Source organism: Chiloscyllium plagiosum, unplaced genomic scaffold (genome assembly GCF_037043375.1).
Source record: "Chiloscyllium plagiosum isolate Xiang-an unplaced genomic scaffold, Cpla_swu_hap1 HiC_scaffold_7, whole genome shotgun sequence".
In the NCBI taxonomy this organism is placed as follows: Eukaryota; Metazoa; Chordata; class Chondrichthyes; order Orectolobiformes; family Hemiscylliidae; genus Chiloscyllium; species Chiloscyllium plagiosum.
In genome coordinates, this window is record NW_028270145.1 from 71,867,509 (window position 1) to 71,888,564 (window position 21,056).

General features: G+C 40.5%; 1 protein-coding gene across 6 annotated transcripts in view; it reads right to left on the reverse strand.

Annotated features, from left to right (window-relative positions):
• Positions 1–21,056, reverse strand: part of itgb5 (integrin, beta 5) — a 142,056-nt gene that overhangs the window by 21,719 nt on the left and 99,281 nt on the right. For 5 of the 6 annotated variants that reach the window (XM_087989118.1, XM_043693954.2, XM_087989119.1 and 2 more), the window contains 2 exons: positions 13,269–13,491; positions 9,920–10,020 (listed from right to left, as the gene is read on the reverse strand). In XM_087989118.1, coding sequence (XP_087845244.1) covers positions 9,920–10,020; positions 13,269–13,491 — 324 coding nt within the window. The remainder of the gene's footprint in view (positions 1–9,919; positions 10,021–13,268; positions 13,492–21,056) is intronic. The other variant, XR_015757708.1, reaches the window with a different exon arrangement.

Here is a 21,056-nt window from a genome sequence, read left to right on the forward strand (position 1 = left end):
TTGGTGTGAGGAAGTTCCAACAGTACCTTTTCATGGATGTAAATTTGTCAAAGTAACAGATCACAAATCCCTGCTCAGGCTACTAAAAGATGATAAGGCTCTGCTGCCCATAACCTCTGGTCAAATTCAGCAGTGAGCCCTTTATTCTGTGCATACAAATATAAAGTTAGAACACCATCCAGGAAGCCAAGTGATGAATACGGATGCCTTGAGCAGCTTCCTACTGGCAGATACTCCACCTGTGGTGCGTCCACTGAAAGAGTCCGTTGTAGTTTTAAACTTTCTGGACACCAATATATTTGAGGCGCAAATGGCACAATAGGGTACCTAAGAATATTAGACAAAGTAATGAGGTAAAGGCAGAAAATATCCCCTGGCTATGACGGCTTGCATCCTAGGATCCTAAAAGAAGTAGCTATAGACATAGTGGATGTATTGGCTATAATTTTCCAAATTCACTGGATTCTGGAGAAGTACCATGGAATTAGACAACTGCTAATATGACACACCTATTCAAAAAAGAATGCTTAGCTTATCATCGATTGTTGGAAAAGTATTGGAATCAATCATAAGTAAGTACAATATTAGCAGCATATTTGGAAAATCATAATCTAATCAAGCAGAGTAAGCATTGCATCATGAAAGGGAAATAGTGTCTGACTAATTTATTGGAGTTTTTTTGAGGAAGCTTCAACCAGAGTTGATAGAGAGGAGTAGATATGCTGTGTTTGAATTTCTAGAAGGCATTTGACAAGGTACTTTGCAAAAGATTATGTCATAAGAGCCCATGGTGTTGGATATAAGGTATCAGTATAGAAAGGCTCATGGCACGAAGCAACAAGTGTGGAGGAGGGATTCTTTTTCAGGTTGGCAACCCATGACCAGTGGAGTTCCACAAGGATCAATGACAGGACCTCAACTGTTTACAATATTTATTAATGACTTCATGAAGGGAAATGAATGTACTGTCACCAAATTTGCAGATGACAATAAAATAGACAGCAAGGCAGATTGTGAGGGGAATACAAACAGCTTTATAGGGAGATATTGATAGATTCAGTAAGTGGGCAAAAAATTGCCAAATGGAGGTCAATGTGGCAAAATGTGAAGTTGTTCATTTTGGACGGGAGAGCAAAAGAACAGAGTTGTGTTGAAATGGCGAAAGCTGCAAAAATCTCAACACAATGAATTGGGAATACTTGTCCATGAAACACATCTAGGTAATCAGGAACTCTAATGGAATGTTGGCCCTTTATCAAGGAGGTTGAAGTATAAGAGTAAGGAAATCTTACTGTAACTGTACAGTCCTAGTGAGACTACATTTGGGACACTATGAGTAGTTTTGATCCCCTTGTTTAGCAAAGATATTTCATTGAAGGTAGTCCAGAAAAGGTTCATTGAGATGATCCTTGGTATGGAGGAATTGGCTTATGTTTAAAGGTGTTGGGAATCTATAGTCTCTGCAATCCAGAAGAATGAAAGTTGATCTCATTGAAACATATAGGATTCTTAAGGGTTTGACATGACATAGAACATAGAAGAATACAGCGCAGTACAGGCCCTTCGGCCCTCGATGTTGCACCGATCCAAGCCCACCTAACCTACACTAGCCCACTATCCTCCATATGCCTATCCAATGCCCGCTTAAATGCCCATAATGAGGGAGAGTCCACCACTGCTACTGGCAGGGCATTCCATGAACTCACGACTCGCTGAGTAAAGAACCTACCCCTAACATCTGTCCTATTCCTACCCCCCCCCCCCCTTAATTTAAAGCTATGCTCCCTTGTAATAGCTGACTCCATATGTGGAAGAAGATTCTCACTGTCAACCCTATCTAAACCCCTAATCATCTTGTACATCTCTATCAAGTCACCACTAAACCTTCTTTTCTCCAATGAAAACAACCCCAAGTGCCTCAGGCAACATCCTGGTAAACCTCCTCTGCACCCATTCCAGTGCCTCCACATCCTTCCTATAGTATGGCGACCAAAACTGCACACAATACTCCAGATGTGGCCGCACCAGAGTCTTACACAACTGCAACATGACCTCAGGACTCCGGAACTCAATTCCTCTACCAATAAAAGCCAGTACGCCATATGCCTTCTTCACCGCACTATTTACCTGGGTGGCAACTTTCAAAGATCTGTGTACATGGACACCAAGATCCCTCTGCTCATCCACACTACCAAATATCCGACCATTAGCCCAATACCCCATCTTTTTGTTACTCTTACCAAAGTGAATCACCTCACACTTACCTACATTGAACTCCATTTGCCACCTTTCTGCCCAGTTCTGCAGCTTATCTATATCCCGCTGTAACCTGCCACATCCTTCCTCACTGTCTACAACTCCTCTGACTTTCGTATCATCCGCAAACTTTCTCACCCAACCTTCTAACCCCTCCTCCAGGTCATTTATAAAAATGACAAACAGCAATGGTCCCAAAACAGATCCTTGCGGAATACCGCTAGTGACGGCACTCCAAGATGAACCTTTACCATCAACTACTACCCTCTGTCTTCTTCCAGCCAGCCAACTCCTAATCCAAACCTCCAACTCACCCTCAATGCCATACCTCCGTATTTTTTGCAGTAGTCTACCATGGGGAACCTTATCAAACGCCTTACTAAAATCCATATACACCACATCTACCGCTTTACCCTCGTCCACCTCCTTAGTCACCTTCTCAAAGAATTCAATAAGGTTTGTGAGGCACAACCTGCCCTTCACAAAACCATGCTGACTACCCTTGATCATATTATTCCTATCCAGATGTTCATAAATCCTATCCCTTACAATTCTCTCTAAGACTTTGCCCACAACAGAAGTGAGACTCACTGGCCTATAGTTACTAGGGTTATTCCTACTCCCCTTCTTGAACAAGGGAACTACATTTGCTAGCCTCCAATCTTCTGGCACTTCTCCTGTAGACAACGAGGACATAAAAATCAAGGCCAATGGCTCTGCAATCTCCTCCCTTGCTTCCCAGAGAATCCTAGGATAAATGCCATCAGGCCCAGGGGACTTATCTATTTTCACCCTTTCCAGAATTTCCAACACCTCTTCTCTACATACCTCAAAGCCATCCATTCTACTTAATTGTGACTCAGTATTCACATCGACAACAATGTCCTGTTCCTGAGTGAATACTGACGAAAAGTATTCATTCAGTGTCTCCCCAATCTCTTCAGCCTCCACACGCAACTTCCCACTACTATCCTTGACTAGACCTATTCCTACCCTAGTCATTCTTTTATTCCTGACATACCTATAGAAAGCCTTTGGGTTTTCCCTAATCCTACCAACTAAGGACCTTTCATGTCCCCTCCTTGCTGCTCTTAGCTCTCTCTTCAGGTCCTTCCTGGCTACCTTATAACTCTCAATCGCCCCAATTGAACCTTCACGCCTCATCTTTACATAGGCTGCCCTCTTCCATTTAACAAGGGATTCCAATTCCTTATTAAACCACGGCTCCCTCACAGGACCCTTTCCTCCCTGCCTGACGGGTACATACTTATCAAGGACACTCAATAGTTGCTCCTTGAACAAGCTCCACATATCAATTACGCCCTTGCCTAGAAGCTTACTTTTCCAAGTCACACATCCTAAGTCATGCCTCACCGCATCATAATTTCCCTGCCCCCAGCCATAACTCTTGCCCTGTAGTGCACACTTATCCCTCTCTATCACTAGAGTAAAAGTCACCGAATTGTGGTCACTGTCCCCAAAGTGCTCACCTACCTCTAATTCTAACACCTGGCCTGGTTCGTTACCCGGAACCAAATCCAGTATGGCCTCACCTCTTGTTGGCCTATCTACATATTGTGTCAGGAAACCCTCCTGCACACATTGGACAAACAAATTCTGAGAGGATGTTCTCTACTGACAGGGAGACTACTGACAGCAGAAGGCATATTCTGACTAAAGGGGTGGCAATTTAAGTCAGAGATGAGAAGGAATTTATTCTATCAGAAGGTTGAAAGTCATTAGTCTTGCCAAGGAGTGGGGAAAGGTATTTGTGTATATTTAAGACTGCAATAAATACATTCTTGATCAGTAGGGGAATCAAGGGTCATGGGGAAAGGGGAGGTAAGCAGACATGAGGAACATTCAATCAAGTTCAAGGGGCTGAATGGGCTAATCATACCCTTATTTCTTATGGATTGCATCTCAACCACTTTAAAGGTGAAAGTAGCCATATAAAAGGTTATTGATTCTGGTTGTATTATCACTAAAAGCTCACTCGAACTTTGCAAAGTGCCATTTTGATTTGTGCATACTATCTTTTCTATTTACAGATAGACTGTTATCCCATTGCAGATCTTGCATCGTTGCAAAATCTCAAGGAATCAGCTAGAATGAGCATTAACAATGCATTTTTAAGGATAAACTTCATACTTACTATTAATAATTTGTGATGAGAAGGGCTTTTTTTGAAATCCTAAGGTTAAACAGTTCTTGTAAGATTGATTTGGAGAGGAAATTACTGTTTATTTAAGCTTGATTTCAAAATCTTACTTTATTTACTAACTGGGCAACAGTGCAACAAAGCAGTGGTCTGAAATTTGCAGGTCACTCCTGGATGGGAAAACAGGCAGGTAGACCCCTAAGTTAGAGTGCTGTGCCAACAGTGACATGCCCATCCCCACCTGCGATTCTAAAAATGGCCAAGGAATTTTATGATTTCTTTGTGGTTGGCTTATGAAGAGCTGGATTTCTTGTAAAATAATTCCAGCCTGCCACTGGAGGTTAAAAGTCTTAAAATGGATAAACACTGATGCAATCATGTGACTGATCTGCTGACTTCACGCTGATTTTGGGCACTATTTAAAATGTTGCTCTTAAGGACTCACTAAGGAGATTACTATTCAAGACTCAGTGTATGCCACATGACCCTGAAGTTAATTTTGAACTCATCCTGAAATATTAATAACTGTGTTAGAGAGATTGGCCTTCAGAAGATGGAGTAACTATCATTGCTTTGGTTACTAATTATGATAGTTTCATAATAAATATAGACTACTAGATATTAAGAATAACTTGTGTGATAACTTTCTCATAAAGTTAAACTTCATATTGCTATGGTGGTTTCAGTGCAGCAGCATTGTCGGTACGATTCTTTCATTTACTCACTCACTCCCATTTTGTCATTAAGCACCAAGCATGAGCAGCAATTATGTAAGACTCAGAAAAAAGTGTTACTAGCTCACATTATAAGTGAACAAATCGGCTAATTTACACTTTCAAGTGCATTGCTTTTGGAAGATCTGTGCAATTCTAATTGTAAAATCATCAGGGGCATTCTCAGCAGGCTTGCAGCAGTATACGATTCCACCCAAAAATTTTAGAAAGCATGTCTAGACAATAAAAAAAAAATTGGATGAGAAAGGCGTACCTATTTCTCTGTTTATTAGTGTTGAGTATTCAGAAGTAAGAGCTGGAGATGGAGAATGGGATTAGGAATCTGGAGAGTTGCACAAAGACGATCTCCTGTTTATCTTTTTTTTTACCAGGTAGTAACAGCCAGTCAGTCAGTGTGGCAGTGGGGAAAAAAAAAGTCGATATCTCTGTGTAATCTCCTGTTTATATTGGCCCAGGTTAACAACCCCGATCAAAGATCTCGCAGTGATCCATCTGGTTCCAATCGCTACATCAATGCCCCCCACTAAGTCTAGGGATGTAGGCCTGGTCTTTCCCTTGTAGCTTTCCCTACAACACTTTCAGCCCAGATCCAGTCCCTCTGATTCAGATTCAGACAGGTGGCATATATCTGACTGTAGTCCATCTCTTGCACCTGGAGTGTCTCGGGAGTGTCTCCTCTTCTTCTGGCGGCAACAATATCGAGGCTGCACCCATCTCGGACTCTGACATTTCCTCGACTCTAAACAGAAGGGGAGAACCTATAGTTTCTGACAGGCCTTCTGGCTATTCTGAGGGACCAGGTATGTTTTGCTCCTGCTTTCCCGTGCTCCACAAGTTTTATCAGGACTATGTCACCTACCCAAACTTTGAAAGTCATGGAACCTGACCTTGCATCAACCTTGCCTCGTACCCCTAAGAGGCCATTTCCATGGTTCCGGTATCAAACTTCATCATCCAAATTAAACTGTCTCTCTTGTTTAGAAGAGCCTTGTGGCTGGCATTGGCAGTCCTGCTGCCGTTTCACCGTCTGCCCTAGGTCTGGGAATATCAGGGTTAACCTGTTGTGGAACCTTCTCCACATCAGCAACTTGGTTGGAGGTATCCCTGTTGTTGGGTGAGGGATGGTCCTTATTTGGACAGGAATCAGGACAATTTGGTATCAAGTGACAGTAAAGGTAAAAACAATGACCACAGATGTTGGAAACCAGATTCTCGATTAGAGTGGCGCTGGAAAAGCACAGCAGTTCAGACAGCATCCAAGGAGCAAGAAAATCGATGTTTCGGGCAAAAGCCCTTCATCAGGAATACAGCTGAATGTCGATTTTCCTGCTCCTTGGATGCTGTCTGAACTGCTGTGCTTTTCTAGCACCATTCTAATCCAGAATCAAGTGACAGTGTAGATTGCTTCTTTAAGCCTGCTTTCGATGTTTGGACCAAACTTTCAGCTACACCATTGCACGATGATCTAGCTGAATCGCAAATGATGCTTTCACAGCTTCTCAATTGTCATCAGAGTTTGCCAAACCAACTTTATGGACATCCAACCACTTTGAATTGGCATCCACAATGACTGGGAGCATTGAGATCATGAAACAACAGGCATAGTCGACATACAACAAAGTCCAGGGTTTACCTGGCCATTCCCACAAATGTGGGGGGCACTGCTGGTGGCAATTTTTGCCTTTGTGGTCACAGCCCTACCAGCGATCCAACCCTGGCCACTAGAAATAGCTTCTTGCTAGCATTTTCATCTCAGAAATCCCTGGATGACCCTATTGGAGTTCAGCCAGTATCTGGCAACAACCTTTATTCCGGACAATCACCCTTGCTCCCCATAGTAATATGCTATCCTCCACAGCAATCTGGTCCCATTGGGTTTAGAAATGTTTCAAATGGGGTTGTGATGGCCCATCTGTTTCCCCCATTACTACCAGCTGTTTTGGTTTCTCTAGGACAGAATCTTTGTGTCCACAGTCAGATATTGTCAGTGGTGACCAGAATGGTGTCCAGGAAGTTTAAAACCAAAATGAACTCTTCTAGGAGAGGCACCACCGGTGGAGTATCAGCCACTGGGAGGCAGCTGAAGGCATCCACATTAGCCGTTTGGCTTCCTGGATGGTGCTCTATCTTGTACGCACTGAGAATAACGGCCCAAAGCTGAATTCTATCAGAAGCTATGAGTGGCATTGCCTTGCTTTTCTTCAGTAGCCCTAGCAGGGGTTTGTGATCTGTTACTATGGCAAATTACTGTCCATAAAGCAATTGGTGGAACTTTCTCACACCAAAGATGACCGCCCAATCTTCCTTTTCTATCTGGCATATTTGCATTTGGCATCAGCCAAAGTCTGGGAATCATAAATATCGGGCATTCCTCTCCATTGGGCCACTGGTGAGCCAACACTACCCTGATGCCATATGGGGAGACATTAGACGTAAGCACTACTTCTTGCTTCGGATCGTAGTGGGCCAACACCTCAGATGACAATAGCTGCTTTTTCCACTTTGCTAAAGGCTACTTGTTGGCGATTTCCAAGGCTGACACTTTTTCAATGCCAGGTGTAAAGGTGTCAAGATGGAGGCCATGTTATTTTCTGTAATAATTCATTAACCTAAGGAAACAGCTAAGCTCCAGTACAGAGGTGGGACCCAGGGTTCCTTTAAACACCCTCAGTTTATCCTCCAATGGCCGTAAACCCAGTTTGTTGAGCCTGCAACCCAGGTAGGTCATTTGAGGTGCCTGGAAAACACATTTTTCCCTTCCAAGGTGTAAGCCTGCCTGGGAGAAACATTTAAAGCACTATGTACAAGTTCTCCAAGTGCTCTGTATTGGTCTTCCTGATTATTAGTAGGTGATCCAGATACTATCTGGAGTAGCTCTTGTAAAATGTCCTCCATCATCCACTTGAAAAGGGCATGGTCTGATGATATCCATATGGCAGTCTTGTACACTGATAAAAACCCTTATGGGTAGTAATTGTAGCATACAATTCAATCCTCAATGAATTGTAATTGCAGGTAGGCGTGGCTCATGTTCAGCTTTGTAAGGGACAGCCTACCACCTGCCAACTTTGTGTACAAGTCCTCTACGTGAGGCATTGGGTACTTATCCAGCTGCAAGAAATGGTTTACCATTTGGTCAAAATCCTGAAGGCAAACTGAGCCATCAGGCTTCACGAGTAGTACTGCCATGCTGCCCATTCTGTAAACTGCACTTGCTTTCTAACTCCTTATTTCTGCCTCTACTTTTGTCCACAGGGCAAATGGCATACGGCAGGCCTGGCAAAATCTTGGGATTGTTTCGTGGACAATACATAAAGTGGCTTTGGTCCCTCTGATATTCCCAAGCCCTTCCTGAAGAAGCCATTTGCTAGTTGAAAAATGTCGAGCCAATCTAGGTGAATCGTTCTCAATCAATTCTGCACCAATACGCTTGTGTCCGAGCCTTTTACTACCATCAGGACCATCAAAGGAATCATACAAGTCAGGCCTTGTAGGATTCCTTTGTTGTCTTGAGACTGTGTACCAGCAGCAATAACAATGCCTTGCCAGCCCAGACCCTGAAAGGCTTTTTAAGTCACTTGGCCAAGGATTGGCTTTGTTATGGTTCTCTGCTGGAGGCTGGCCTAGAGTTCCTCTGTTCAGGATACGCCTTGTGTAAGGTTCTGTGATTGCCTACACTCAAGTAGTGTTCCGCAAGCTCAGTCAGACAAGTGAGGACGTCCACTTCCATTGGGATGCCTTGTAGCTCCCATGCTGCATTTTCAAATGACAAAGCCACTTACAGCACCTGTTTGAAGTCCAGTTGGGCTTCAGCTAGTAGGTGTTTCTGCATGGTTACTTCATTAATCCTACATACCAAACAGTCTCTCAGCATCTCAGTCAGGGTTAACCCAAAACCATATGCCTCTGCTAGTCCCTAACCTTGTCAAAAATCCCGATACTGTTCTCTAACAGCCAAATAAAGCCCAATAGCCTCTCAGAATTAGAGGTGGTTTGGGGTCGTAATATTCTATAAACAACTCCATCAACTCTTGGAAGGTTTTAGTGTCTGATACCTCTCAGAAATTTAATCCCCATATAACCAAATATTCTGCAGGTGTACAGTCAGAAGAATTACTCATTGCTTTTCATCTGCCCCAATGTCATTCACCTGGAAAAAAGTTATAGTATTCTTTCCACATACTGGGCCCAGTTTTCAACAGCAGATCAAACAAGCCAAGCTTCTCAAATAAAGGCATGATGCCACAAATGCTTACCCCAACAGCAAGCTGACTGTTGCAAGCAAATGTTCTTCAGGCTCATACTGTTTTCTTCTGTTGCACTGATGTCCGTCCATCCATCCTTCCATTTATGCTCAGTACACTGGCTGAGACCAGCCAGCTCAAAGTCAGTCCCCTGAACTGAAGAGATTCTCAATCTCCCGTTTATATTGGCTTTCCAAAGGTTTCCTGATTAGCCCAGGTTAACATTCCCAGAGATCTCGTAGTCAACAAGGTCCACCTGGTTCCAATCACTACAGAACCACTGTATTTGCAACAAATTATCAAAAAATATCTAAATATTGAGAACAATTTTTAGAAATGACAGTTACCTTCCACCAAGCAAATCTTTCAAAGTGACATCCTGAGCAAGCAATGTTTTGATTTTTCGAAATAATCCAAATTTTGAGAACCACTTTATAATCACTGACTAGGTTTAGTCATTGCTAAGTCATCACAGTAATTATCTATTCTAATTTTAAAGCAAAGCAAGAAAAGTATTCACTTACTGAGGACATCCACAGTCAGGATCTCATCTTTGCAGAGCTTTTGACAAGTCTGATTGTCAGCCAGCCTCCCAGAATTAAACAATCTACATTCTATACACTCCCTGCAACAAACAGTGACATGGATTTATTATTTTTGATTTTCACAAGAAAAATAAAGGCACTCTGCCATCAGAGACACCTTAATGAAGGACTGTATTCGATGCTAGCCATCTAATTGTATACAGAAGCAACTCCTATGGGTGTAAGCCATAAAACTCATCAATATTTCTCATGAAGGTGAGAACACAGGTATCAAACATCGATTGAGTACAGTCAAAACTTGGATATTAACAAGGGTGGGTTGTAAAGGCCAGATTTTTGGAATCTAGAGCAAGCATCTTTTCCCTCTGACAGATTCCCCATCTAGATGTCAACTTAACTGAATGTTTAACTTCCAAATGTTCATGGAGAACTTACCGGTAGTTTGCAGACTGCATGAGCAGGGTGGAAGTGCTGGGAGGTTAGATTACCAATCCTGAGGGGCTCTGATTCCTAGTTGTGGGGTTTATCTTGGGTGGGGTGTTAGACAGAGGAAAATCACTTCAGCTCTCTTTGGTCTGCAAACAGTGCCATAAATATACACACCACCTCCCTGAAGCTGCCAGAATTCAACAAACCTTGGAAAACTGGCCAAGTTAAATCAGAGGCTGCCAACCTCATTAACTGTTGGCATGATTGGATTCCACCACTTGTTCAGTTTCCATCAAAACCAAGTACTGGATGACTATGGTCAGGTTTGCAATTTTCAAAAGCTTTAGTCTTTGACAATATCCCAGCCCACCTACAACATGACTACATATTGGTCTTTGCATGAGTGCATGTGTAGAAAATTTCATGAAGAGATCCATATCTTTATAAGAATGTGAAATAACATATTCAAGTGGTGTATATTAATAATGTTTACATTAATTCATATTATTGGTCCCGCTTGTACAAGAAACAAGAATGAGAGGGCAAAGATTTAAACTGATTTTCAAAATGAACAAAGTAGTTCAGGTATGGAATGCACTTCTTGCAAGTCTGGTGGAGGCAGATTCAACTGAGAAATTCAAGAGGGCATTGGATGATTACTTGAATAGAAATAATATGCAAAGACATGCAGAAAAAGTAAGAGATGGCACACACAAATAGGAAACTAGTTATTCAAACTTCAGTTTCTCCATTCAACTACACCTTTCCACTGACCACACACTGATGTACTTAGTTTCATTAACTGAAATTTGTTGCCCCGTGCTTGGGAATTTTTTTGTGATTAGTTCAGACCTCAATAACCAAGGTGGGCTTTAGAGATACCTATATCAGCTTGGTTTGTTTTTATACTTGCTCTGAAATGCATGTAGCTGAAGGTGTAATCTTAAAATTGAAGGTGCAATTATCTGACAGCTGAGGCAAATCTAATTTTTATTTTATGAAAAGCTGGCAAGGCTGGCATTTTCTTCCTACCTCAGTTGCCTGGGAAGAATTATACTGATGTAAATGGGCTTCCACCAAATTTCTGATAGCTGAGAGCCCCTACAGTTATAGTAGTTATTCAACATCTTTAAAAAGATATTACTGTAATTAATATATAATGAGCAAAACTGAAAGAGAAGCCACTCTCATTCTTTGGACATGACTTACGAGGGTCAATTGGTGTGGTGAACCTTCTAGCCAATGCACAAAGTTGAAACTTATGTTGAACTATTCTGAACTCTGCTAGAAGAGTTGGAGGCCAATGCTTTCCCAGAATATTTTTCATGCACATAGTTGTGAAATGAATACACCTGCTAAAAGACTTTAAATATCAATCAATGTCACCCTCGAGGCACTCTTTTCAAAATTATACTTCAAGCTACTCCAAATTAAAGCAGTGCAGCGATCATACACAATTGATGGGTCAGACTGCAAATGCCTCAGATCGAATCGTGCTGCTCTCCGTGCTGATTATGACTTATCAAGTTTCACTCTAGTGTGAGGCTCCAGGCCTTTAGAAGTGGTAGGAACAAGTCTGGACAGCAGACCAAAGGACAGTTTAGGGAGGTAAGCTAATTTATAATTTTGCATGCTTCTCTTAAGATACATGCATGGAATTCCTTTCAAGAATGCTGCTCTTTCTTTCGAGGCTGAGCACATTTCAGAATGCTTGTGATGAATGGATTGTTTCACATTTCTCAGCAGTGCTTCAGCAAGAGATATATGCCACGAGGCATCACTGAACCATTTCTTACAGTAACATTGATGAGCAACTCAAAATGAATACACTTTCTTTTGCAATTTTCTTTTCTTCCTTCTATATTTCTATGTATTTCAAAGCATGAAGATTGAAGCAAGAGTAGGTAATTTGACCTCTCAAGCCTTCTCTACCATTCATTATGATCATAGCTGATCATCGAACTAAATGCCCTAATCCCACCCTCCCCCATATCCTTTAATCCCCTTCACCACAACAGTAATATCTACCTCCTTGAAAAGACAATGTTTATCCTCAACCACTTTCTGTGGTAATGAACTCCACGGTTTACCCCTTATCTTTGAACTATTACCCTGGTTCTAGGCTCTCCCACCTTCAGGAACACCCTTCCTGCATATAACCTGTCTAGCTCTGTTAGAATTTTAGTTTTCTATGAAACTCCCTCATTGTTCTAAACTCCAGTGAATACAATCCCATTCATCTCAATCTCTCCTCCTGCCATCCCATGAACCTTTGCTGCATTCCCTTTAAAAGCAACCTGTAACCCCTCAATACTCTGCCTACATGGTTTTTCTTCATGTTGGGTCTTGACTGAGAGTCTGAAAATATGTAGCTAAGAAGAGCCAACTTAGCAAAACATGATTATACACAATTTTAGGGATAATTTGCTGTCAAGGTTGACTAGTTGAATTCACTCTTACTCATTAAATGAAGGTGTTGTAGCCACCCCCTCACAGTTCACCCCGCAACCCATTCTACTATCCCCAACTACTGCTCTGCTGAGTTCAGTCAGCAAGTTAAGCACAAACTAGTAATCAAAAGTAAATTTACAGTTTTGTAAAGCTCAGTAACACATAACACCATGTATCTCAATGTCAGATTAACATAGGCTCCATGGAACATTTTGATTTTAATACCTACCATTTCTATGAATTGATTTAAGTGAAGCACACGTTTACATTATCAAAATGTAAACCATGATTGTGAAGCAAAAAGTAATATTTGCCTAAATTGGATTAACCAGTTATAGGTAGACCTTTCCACTTATAAAATGTGTTCAAATCAAACAATCTTTTGACTACAGCACAGGTGATGATTTCACACATTTGACTAAACAGACTGAAGGGGTTTTCTTCATACCTTTTCATGCCACAGGCATCAGGGCAGGTTGGGCACTTCTCACAGGTATCCCCAAATGCTCCAGGTTCAGTGCATGAACATCGGCCACATGCACAGTTTCCTCTACCGCTACACATTTGCCCATCATCTGACAGGCACGAGTCCATTTCTGTCGAACAATTGCAGTTGTCTCCAATCCAGCTGGCATGACACTTGCATTCACCACAATGACAGTCTCCATGCCCTGAGAGGAGGAAGTCAGAATGAAATATTGTACCCCATTGATAATAACCCATTAGATAGAATGAGTCAAATTTGACACGTCACAAATTTTATAGCTACTTTTGTAGTCACTGGAGAATGGGCATGCACATGTTCAAAACTAATCTTGAAGTTGAGAGAAAACCTATCTGAAGGAGGTTTATGATAAATTTGTATTCAAATAAATTATAATTATTATATAAATATTTTACTTTTTTCAGAATATCACGCAAATTTTAACAACTGTAACAGCAGGATATTATGCAAGTTAGAATTCCCCACAGACCTCATGAGGTGGCTTTGCCTAAACAACTAGAGACATAGTGCTGCTGCTAAGAAATATAAAAAGCTGCTATAAAGGCATAGTGCACAGCACATAGCCCTATCTTCAGCCACTAACTTTTGGGATGATTCTCTATTACTAGGCGGCAACACTTGTATCTAAACAAACAGCATAAAATGATCATACCAGAGAAAGTTATTCATAGGAAAAAATTAGAGGTAAGCTAAAGGGTTGTGAAAGTTTCAATAATCAACAAAAGATAACCAAAAACATAATAAACAGGGAGAAAATAAACTTTGACAGTAAACTTGCAAGTAATATCAAGAAGGTCAGCAGGAACATATTTACCTGTTAAAAGGAAGTGAGGAGCCAAAGTGAACACAGACACCATACTGAATGAAGAAGTAGGGATGTAATAGTAGGGAGAAAAAAAAAATTTGCTCTGATCTCCAGGATTTGTAGTCCTCACTTTCTCCTATGTAATAGGGAACCTACTTTGCATCAGCCTTCAAAGTAGAAGACACCAGTAGCATGCCAAAACTATTAAATATTTAAAAAGGGATAAAAGGAGAGCAATTAGTTAATCTATTACTTGAGACAAAGTGCTAGGGAAACTAATGGGGTTAAAGACTGAAAAATTCCCTGGACCTAATGGGATGCACCGTAGGATATTAAAGGAAGTAGCTGCAGAGATGGTGATTGCATAGATGGTAATCTCACGGGACATCTTTGAAAATTTATTAACTAATATGAGCCTTGAAAATTTGCCTGGTATCAGCCTATGTCTGCAGGTAGCACACGTACCACTAAAACAGAGAATGTAGCATCTTTGGAGACAGAAACTTAGTTAGCATTTTGGGTCAATAACCTTTTGTTAAAAGAATCAATGACCTGAAATATTGGGTGTGATCTTCCATTTTTCTTCAATATGTGGGGCAAACGTGGTAGGAGGCAACTAAGCACCTCTATCAGTGAGATAACTCACTGGACCACCTGCAAAGCAACTTAAGAACAGACGAGCGAGAGAGGGTAGAATGCTCACTCTATCACGGACCTCGAGAATATAGTTTCAGGTGCCTAGAGTCCACTGGATCAAATCGGAGGCCTCAGGGAGGAACCAGCAGTGAGAAGCTTTTCTTTCTTCTTATTGCAAGATGGGATCACAGGGAAAGATTAGTGCCAGAGGTACGGGAAAGGGGCTGCTTTCAGAGACCACCGCCTTGCCTCCCATCCATACTTCTGATTGTCCCCAGATTGTGGCACTGGAAGTACTACCTTCAACAGGGCAAGGAGTTTGTCTCGGTATCCCATAATCAACTACCTTTCTCACTTTCAGGAAGACAGCTAATTAGGAAGGTAATGAGTTGAGACCCTTGAATGGCTTAAGACGGTTAATTTCTGACAAAAAAAAAGCATCCCATGGACTCCAGCAGAGGTGGCAAGGATGGGTAAGCTTTTCTGCAGATCAAACTCGCCTCATCTCCCTTACTCATCACACCTCTTGCCACATCCAGGGATGGAGAAATTACACTCCTTACCTGCACCTGACATGCTGAGCATTTCCAGCATTTTCTGCTGCTTATTTCAGGTTGACAGCATTCATGGCATGATGCTTAAGGCTTCCAAAGTTGCCTACTTCAAGTAAGAATACCAGCAACTCTTTTGAGATGAAACAACTTTGTAACAACGTAATTGACAACCCATCCATCAGCTTCAACATTCATCCCCTGCACCACCAGTACAAAGTGGTAGCAGTGTATCATGTTTACAACATGTACTGCAGTAACTTGCCAAGACTCTTTTGACAGGCAAGGTCAGGCCAAGTGTCATAACTCTAGTACTTTCCCCAGTTCCAGGCCCCTTATCTATTTGCTCCAATCCCCATTTATTATCCACCCTCTCAATTATGCAACTTATTTCTTTCCTTGCTTACAATATTCACTAATCAATTTACCAAAAAATTAAGGTAAAATGATAATGACCATTATTTGTATCTGCTTATGAACATCAAGTACGTAAGCAGCAATAATAAAAGCTGCAATTGTATAATGCAATGTCATGGTGCAGGAACCCTCTCGGTGATTCCACCATGACTGTTATACACAACCTAAACAATAATAGCCTACTTGCTGACACAAACATAGCAATGATGATTGCTGATTGAACATGTACTTAATATTAAACAAATATTTCAGAATTACAATAGTTCTGTTTTGATTTAAAAGTTTATTTCTGTCACTCTATATATTGTTTCATTAAAACTGTATTACAGATTTTTAAAAATAAATATTTGTTACTATATAGGAAATATTGCTGCTCATGCAGATGGTCCTTGGTGTAAGCAAACCAGACAGCCATTAAACAAACCAGAGTTCCAACTAAATTTAAACAGCATCATGTAATTGTTAATTTGACAGGAAGATATCCCATTTATTATTTATAACAAAGTGCAGATGGGAAACATTGATTTTGGCAAATGCTTCAATGCTCATTAATAGATTCTACACATTGCTGTCATTATGTACATATGCTGCAAATTCATTCATATTTGTGGAAAATGTCAAATATTTACATCTCAGATAAACTTCACACAACCTTTTCCATTTTGTAGAAGTAAAAGAAAACAGCCTGCATGCATGATATTATTCAAAATAATTATTCCATACAACTTTTGTAACTGAAGTTTATTTTGTCAGTAATGTCACTGGGTAGAAAGATCAAAGATCTCCAAAGAAACAAATGGAAGGAATAAACAACATAAGTTTTCATTGACAGTGACAGGTCTTGGAGCCCTCAGATGTCTTTGTACAATACAGCTTTTAAGAGGCCAGAATATAAAGAATGGTTCACAAATGTATGTGCTTCCTTGCTAAGCAAATCTGAAGATTCTGCTAATTGCCACTTCTAACAATAATATGTATTATATATCCATTATGTAACACAATTTTATCATAATATTTCAATACCTCAATAAAATCATAATAATGAAGTGGGAAAAAAAAGATAATCAAACAAAAGAACAAGATCAATGGGAAAGACACTTGGGAAATGTGTGCACTACAAAACAAATTACTGTGTCACTGTGAGCCCAGTACAGACTCTTGTCCTGGCAATTTCACCCCATAAAGTTTGATAACAATAAAATTTCTAAAGATGACAATATAAACAGAAGTCCAGATATGATTGCAACTTGGATGCCAAAGGTCATCTAGCCCAGCATATTTTGAATGATTATTAGATTAGATTACTTACAGTGTGGAAACAGGCCCTTCAGCCCAACAAGTCCACACCGCCCCGCCGAAGCGCAACCCACCCATACCCCTACATTTACCCCTTACCTAACACTACGGGCAATTTAGCATGGCCAATTCACCTGACCTGCACATCTTTGGACTGTGGGAGGAAACCGGAGCACCCGGAGGAAACCCACGCAGACACGGGGAGAATGTGCAAACTCCACACTGTATGTTGTACGCTGTAAATTTAAAGCTTATTCCCACAATTTCCATGTAAGATATTGCATTGCATTTACATAAGATAAATGTGAACAGCATATCTATGAGTTCTGGGTTATTTATGAATTACTTATTGTCAAATATGACTAGAAAGATGCAGTGAAAAGTGTTTTGTCGCTACAATCTGGCGCAATTTTGAGTTGCAAAAATAACAAATTACATAAATAAAAGTTCAGCTTCTATACACAAATTCAAGGTCTCTGCAAGGTGTCCAGGGTCTCAGGAAGTCCCTGCTCTGGGTGCAGCAGCAACAACCGCATACTGCAGTCAGGAGTCCCCACTTCAGGCACTGTCATGTCACAGCTGAAGACCCGCCTTCTCTCTCTCTCCCTCCTTTCTTCGCTTTATCTTCTGACATCTTGGAGAAGCCAGAGCGGAGTGGCAGGTGTTGGCTTCAGCTGTGGTGGTGCCTGGAGTGAGAACTCCTGCCTGTGGGAGGCCCAAAGGTTCGAAATGTGAGGGAAAAAAAAGGCAAATTAAGTTGAAAAATATAAGTAAACATCAATAGCAAAAAAAAGAGAGAATGAAGACAATATCCTGAGAGAAGCACCTTTAAAGTACGTATTTTAATGAAGTCCCTTTGTGGTAAAGAGCTTTTGAGCTTTGCTTGTTAATTTCAATAGATTTTCTTTGCAAAAGTTACAATGGACAATCAAGAAAACTCCCACTAAAATAAATTTTAGTCTCACAGTGTAGCTGCCCTTTGATAGATTTTAAGCAGTATGGGATGATGTAGCAAGCTTTATGAAATCTCTCAGTGGCAATAAAGATTCTATCTATTCTGACACTTGCAACACTGGTGACTCACTGGACAGTGAGTCCATACTCTGTTTTATATCATTGCTGTTTTTTAGTTTCTTGCATTTATTTTGATGAGGGTTAAAATTTCCAAGCGTTTGGATCGTCAACACAGCATGTCATCAGAATTTCCCTACTTTAAAACATTAAAAAAATTAAGACTGCTATTTATTAATGTCGAGATACATTCAAAGAAAAATATGGAGAAGCTTAACAGTATTTAGTTTTGTGGTAGTAAACCTTAAATGACTCTCACTGTTTTCCCCACAGAGCATCCAATTGTATCTAAAATTATTCCAACGATCTCACTTAACATTTTCTGGTCAGATTTTCAACTAAGAGCACTTGTGAGACAGTTGATGTGAGTCTGCAAGTAGAAACTGCTACTATTGACCTTCAGGCACCATCATAGTTTTCTGGCAGGCTTCTGAAATAGCAATAAGCGGAACCACAAAGCTGCCAGGAGGACAGCAGTTGCAGATTTGCAACTTTCTATGAAACTGACCCAAAAGAGAGACTTTAGAAAAAATAGTCTCAGAATTGGAAGCCTGGAAGTTCCAATTTCTTTAAAGCTAATCTTTCAGCTATATTGCTTTGGCTGCTCAATCTGGACCAGCGATTTATTGACCTCAACGAACTCTGATGCCTGTGGCCCAATATTTTGCAATATGAGAGCTGTGCTCTCCCAGCCCTGTTCACAGTACCTTCCAAATTCATAATCTCTACAACCTAGAGAAACAAAAGCAGCAGGTGCATGGGAATATTATCTGCATGTTCCTCTCTCAGTCATGCCATAACATCTTGACATGGAAATGCATCAATTTCTGAACTGTTATGTCAAAATCTTGGAAGTCCCTCCCTAATCATGATGACAATCTTTGCAGATCCAGTCTTGTGGTTACGTCCTTGAGGAATTTTGCCTGATTAATCATTAGAAATGTGACTGAGCCACGCCTGGTGAAGTTACCCACCCATAGTAATCATGCCACCCCTCAGTACATCTGCCTAATGATTTTTCAAAATGACTGTCTCACCATTCAATATTTGTCTGTAAAGTGTGATATTTTGGTCTCAATAGTGGAAAGTTCCTCACTGCTGATCTCGTGATTCTCCCAACTTTCTCACTAATGACCAAGTCATTCAGGGGCTGGGAAGATTCTGCCCTGAGAATGTGACTGTATTAGTCTGTTGTTTGACTCATCTGGGGACAGCTCTCAAATTTGACACAAGCCAACAGATGTTAGTAAGGAACTCTTTGTGGGGTCGAACACATTTGTAGTAGTCTTTGGATCCTAGGTTGATGCTGGGTGCCCTATCCAGTATCATTTGCTTTTTTCAGACTTTGTAGTAATTTTGATACAACTGAATGATTTGCTTGGTCATTTCATAGGGCAGTTAAGAGTCAGTTACATTGTTGTAGGTCTGATGTCACATGTAGGCCAGACCAGGGAAGGCTGGCATATTTCCTTCCCAAAACTGTGCTAGTGAACCGATGGGTTTTTAACAATGGTTACATAATCACCATTTAAGCTTGATTTTGATTCCAGGTATTATTGAGTTCAAATTTCACAACTGTAGTAGGATTTGCCTGGGGCTCTGGATTACTAGTGCAGCAACTCTACTCTGCACAGCCATCAAAACCATTAGGTACATTACCTCAAAAATCAGATCTCTGACAGCAATTGGCAAATTTAGTCATGGCAGGAAAGAATCTAATTATTTGAGTAACTGCAAGCTTTTCTGTGAAATAAAATGTTTGTAAATAAATGACAGTTAAATAAATACTCCTCTAGCTTACAAACTGCATCTGCTTCTGCAAGTAATGGTAAATAATACGGTTAAAATGGAATGGGTTTTAGCCATTATCTGATTCAGATATAGCTCAAAATATAAACTTACCCAAATCCCAAACAGCAGCAACTTCCTTTCTCAAAACTAGATTTGCCAAATGCATTCCCTAGGTGAACAAAATCAGCACACAGTTTCAAACTAGCAGTTTTGAAACTAAATCGCAAAATTACACTGTATTACCTAAAAGGATCAGCACCAAGATGTCAGCACAGTAAATTTACTCCCTTATCTAAAAATTTAATTATAATGTGCCAGATAGTTTTGCACGTTCACTGAATAAAAAGGCAAAGATTTACTGAAATGAAAACAGCAGCTTTCTGCTCTTTGGAATTTACTAGTGACTTAAAATGCAGACTGCTCCTTTCCTGAAAGAAAAGTTGGAAAGCCCACACTATTGTAAAACTGATAAAGAATGGAATCTAAATTCTAACATTTACTAATTAATTTAAGGAACTACATGCCTCAATCTCAAAAGTCTGAAAAGAAACCTCTACTCATCCAAGCTGATGGCTACCCTGCTAACTTTTCTTTTCTTGCTCAGTGTTAGTTTTCCTTAATCTTTTCTCCAGTGCTTTAAACTATCCTTTATATTCTTTAACAAATTGTTGCCTTTGGTCCCCACCAAAAGCTTTGTGCTCTCACTGCCAGTTCCACCTGCACCCTGGACACAATGACAACTCAACCCTGTTTAACCCTGAACTAAGGACTGGAGTATTGTTAACACAACAGTAGCTCCCAACTTGGCAGGATTCTGAAACGTGAAAGTTTGTACTAGAATTCCAAAAGAAAAAGCATAACTTGAACAAGAAAGTAAAAGGGAAATCTGAACTTGACAGAAAAGTTTTGATTGTACAAACAGGGCATGTTGAAAAATTTTCATAATGAGTTAGACTTAACTGCTGATTTTCATTTGGCGAGGAATATTCATTTCACACCTGAATTCAGAGAGCAAAGAGTGGAAATATATTTTGTACCTTTTGATAAAATTGCTACAATGTTACATTAGCTTAAAGTTGGACTGTCTTACTGCAAAGCTTATTTGTGTAGAAAACTAGATTTGTACTTGTTTCTTTCAGACACATGATAATTAAGATATAGTAA